The sequence below is a fragment of the Marmota monax genome, unplaced genomic scaffold (assembly GCF_021218885.2).
Source record: "Marmota monax isolate L192 unplaced genomic scaffold, Marmota_monax_Labrador192_F-V1.1 WCK01_AAM20220418_F8-fsc00310, whole genome shotgun sequence".
NCBI classification, from domain to species: domain Eukaryota; kingdom Metazoa; phylum Chordata; class Mammalia; order Rodentia; family Sciuridae; genus Marmota; species Marmota monax.
The window spans coordinates 1,061,584-1,064,208 of NW_026692085.1; the positions used below are offsets into that span (position 1 = coordinate 1,061,584).

The 2,625-nt window shown below is 50.2% G+C and overlaps 1 protein-coding gene across 1 annotated transcript; it reads right to left on the reverse strand.

The window, feature by feature from the left end:
* Window positions 1–773: 773 nt before the first annotated feature.
* On the reverse strand, window positions 774–1,976 carry LOC131424842 (defensin alpha 5-like). The gene is made up of 2 exons (XM_058584851.1): window positions 1,563–1,976; window positions 774–987 (listed from the first exon to the last, which is right to left on the reverse strand). Exons 1-2 carry the CDS (start codon window positions 1,798–1,800, stop codon window positions 872–874), a joined length of 354 nt encoding a protein of 117 aa, XP_058440834.1. The 5' UTR covers window positions 1,801–1,976; the 3' UTR covers window positions 774–871.
* Between the last annotated feature and the right edge of the window lie 649 nt (window positions 1,977–2,625).

A 2,625-nucleotide genomic window follows, 5' to 3' on the forward strand; every position in this document is an offset into this window, starting at 1 on the left:
GCCTGACTCCAATGTGTAAGATGTTTGGGCCTCAGAGCCCTGATGCCTGCAGCCTCCATGGGGACTCCTAGTGGCTTGGAGAATGGCTTTGTGTCTGCACTTTTGCTTTCACATGCCCTGAGCTGTGAGTTACAGGCAGAGTCTGGATCTCAGCAGATTTGATGTGACTAAGAGAGTGTGAGCTGCAGGGTGCAGCTAGGAGCTGTCCTGATGTGCTGGTTTGTGAAGACCCACCGAGTACAGCTAGAACCCAGGACTTTCTAGAGAAGAGAAATCTACTTAAAAGTGGTGACATGCATGGGATATTTGGGCTTCCTCTGCTTTCTGTTGTGCCAATGGCATCTTTTTATGACCCATCCCACTCTCATGAGGTTCTGATGGAGCTGATGCAACCCACTGGCCTCAGAGACCACTGTTCACCTGGACCCATGCAGTCCTCTCTGGGACTTTGGCAAGGAGGATGGTGGCCTTCCTGACAGGAACTCTGGCTCTGACTGTGTAGCACATGGGATGTGGGCAAGGTGGTCGCAGTGCCCCCAGTCTGAGTGGAGGCAGAGCTGAGGGGCAGGGAGGAGGTAGAGGGGTGAGCACCAGCTGAGACTTCTCATTGCTCTGTGATCCTGTGTTCCTCCCTGACCTCCTAGTGCTGGGAGCCAGGCTTTTGTTTAGAAGAATATATTTCAGATTCTTGTTCCTGAGCTACAGAGTCCAGCCTGAGACACGTGGCAATCATCAAAGAGGCACAGACACAGAGAACTTGCTCTGAGGAGTTTATTTGACATAGAGAAAATTGAGGACAAGTGGAGGGGTTTGGACTTTTTCCTGTAGGTTTCCAAGGATGTAGTAACAAGTTTTTCTCTGCTCATTATGGTCAGTAGCAGCATAATGAGTAGAATAGGCCACCCCGTTTGCATCTCCCAGCGTTGCGTTCTCCTGGGATAGTACAGCCAAAGATTGCACAGCGACATTTCCCAGTCTGTCCTGCAGCTGGGGACACAGAGAGAGCAAGTTGAATTGAGTGGTGAGTCAGACTCCTGGTGAAGAGTCCTGGAGAGGCCCCTGCTGGGGTGAGGGTCAGCCCTGTTGGGGACCCTGCACCAGCATGGTACCAGCCCTGTGAATGGGATCAGGAACACACAGCAGTGTCAGCCACTCATGGGCAGGAGACTTTTTCTCACCTGCCTTGGCCTCTGTGAGCCCCTGACCCACCACACAGACTCTGATCACACTCAGAGGAGACGCCTGTTTCTAACTCTCCTCTGATAGAGCAAAACATTTTCTCTACAACCACGTTTTCCCATGTTTATTCCAAATGAGCTAATCTACATGTCTGTCCATATTTAAGCGTAGTGAATTTGAGACGTCATGTTGGAATGTAAAATCTTTGAAGGGAAAAAGCTCTTACATTCATTTTCTCTATTTCTTCAATGTAGCTGATTGAGTCAAGTTTAAGAGAGTTGGCTGTATTCCTGTAAGTGGTGCAGACCCCTGGGGACCCATTCTCCAGCCCACCTGCAGGCCTTCCTCTGCCCTCCATACTGCACCATGGTGGGGACACTCACCTGATCTCTGAACACCAGGGGCCTCAGCTTCAGAAAAGGAGATGGCCATGTCCTGGTCCTCTTCCCCTGGCTGCTCCTGGTCTGGGGCCTCCTCATTGTTTTCTGGGAGAGGCTCAGCCTGGGCCTGGAGGGCCAGCAGGAGAAGGGCAGCGAGGAGGGCGAGGGTCCTCATGGCTGGAGTCACTGGAGGAGAGGAGGCAGGGGCCTGAGTGTGAGTGGAGCGAGGAGTCGGCTGCATTTATAGGTGTGCGAGGAGCAGGCTCAGAGCCCAGGCTGCAGGTGACTTTGGTGGGGGTGGCAGGCCTGCCCTGGAGTCCCTTTGAAGTTCTCTGTTCTGGTAGCTTCCTGCCTCATGCTGTGAGCTCCCTGTGTTGTCTGAGCCTGGTAGAAGCTGGCGGTGCTGATGGGGATGACATGTTTCCTGCTGAACATCTGCCGTGGGGTTTACCTTCTAGGACTGAGAAGAGAGCCGCCTGGGCAATCCCTTGCTCTTCAATAGTGCAAAATAGTTGGGAAACAGTTGTTATCAGTGTGTAAATATTTGGTAGCTACAACAAGAGCAGAGCCAGAAATATCTGGGTCCTTTTGATAGTGGAGTGTTCATTAGGGGTTCAATCTCCTCTCTCCTGGTCTCCTCTATTTCTATTTCTTCATGATTCAGTCTTGACAGGCTCTTTCTACCTTGGAATATATCCATTTCTTGTACTATTCCAAAACGTTTGGCATAGGCTTTAATAGAGCAATTTGTTATGATCCTTTGCATTTCTGAAATATCTGATGTTGTATCTTCTTCTTTGTCTCTGATTCAATTATTTGAATATTTTCTCTTTTCTTTTTAGTTTTTCTGGTTAAAATGTGTGAATTTCCTTTCTGCTTTATACCCTCCAGCTCTGTTTTTCTGACTGTATATACATCAAGGCAGAATCTCACTGATTCCTGGTCTGGGCCTTATTGTGCCCTCCTTCCCCAGCCGTGGTTTTCCTTAGTGTCTGGGTGAGATGAGGAGGTGCACTTCCAAGGCCTGCGTCGTGATGCTCCCCCTTGGCTGAAGCAGGCTTCAGGC

What these genes read in the sequence shown, in the direction of transcription:
- LOC131424842 (XM_058584851.1), bottom strand. Translation starts at nt 1,800, where the DNA reads ATGCAGCCGACTCCTCGCTCCACTCACACTCAGGCCCCTGCCTCCTCT. An exon ending in CCCTGGTGTTCAGAGATCAG is followed by an intron (nt 988 to 1,562) that starts GTGAGTGTCCCC and finishes CTGTGTCCCCAG; the next exon opens with CTGCAGGACAGACTGGGAAA.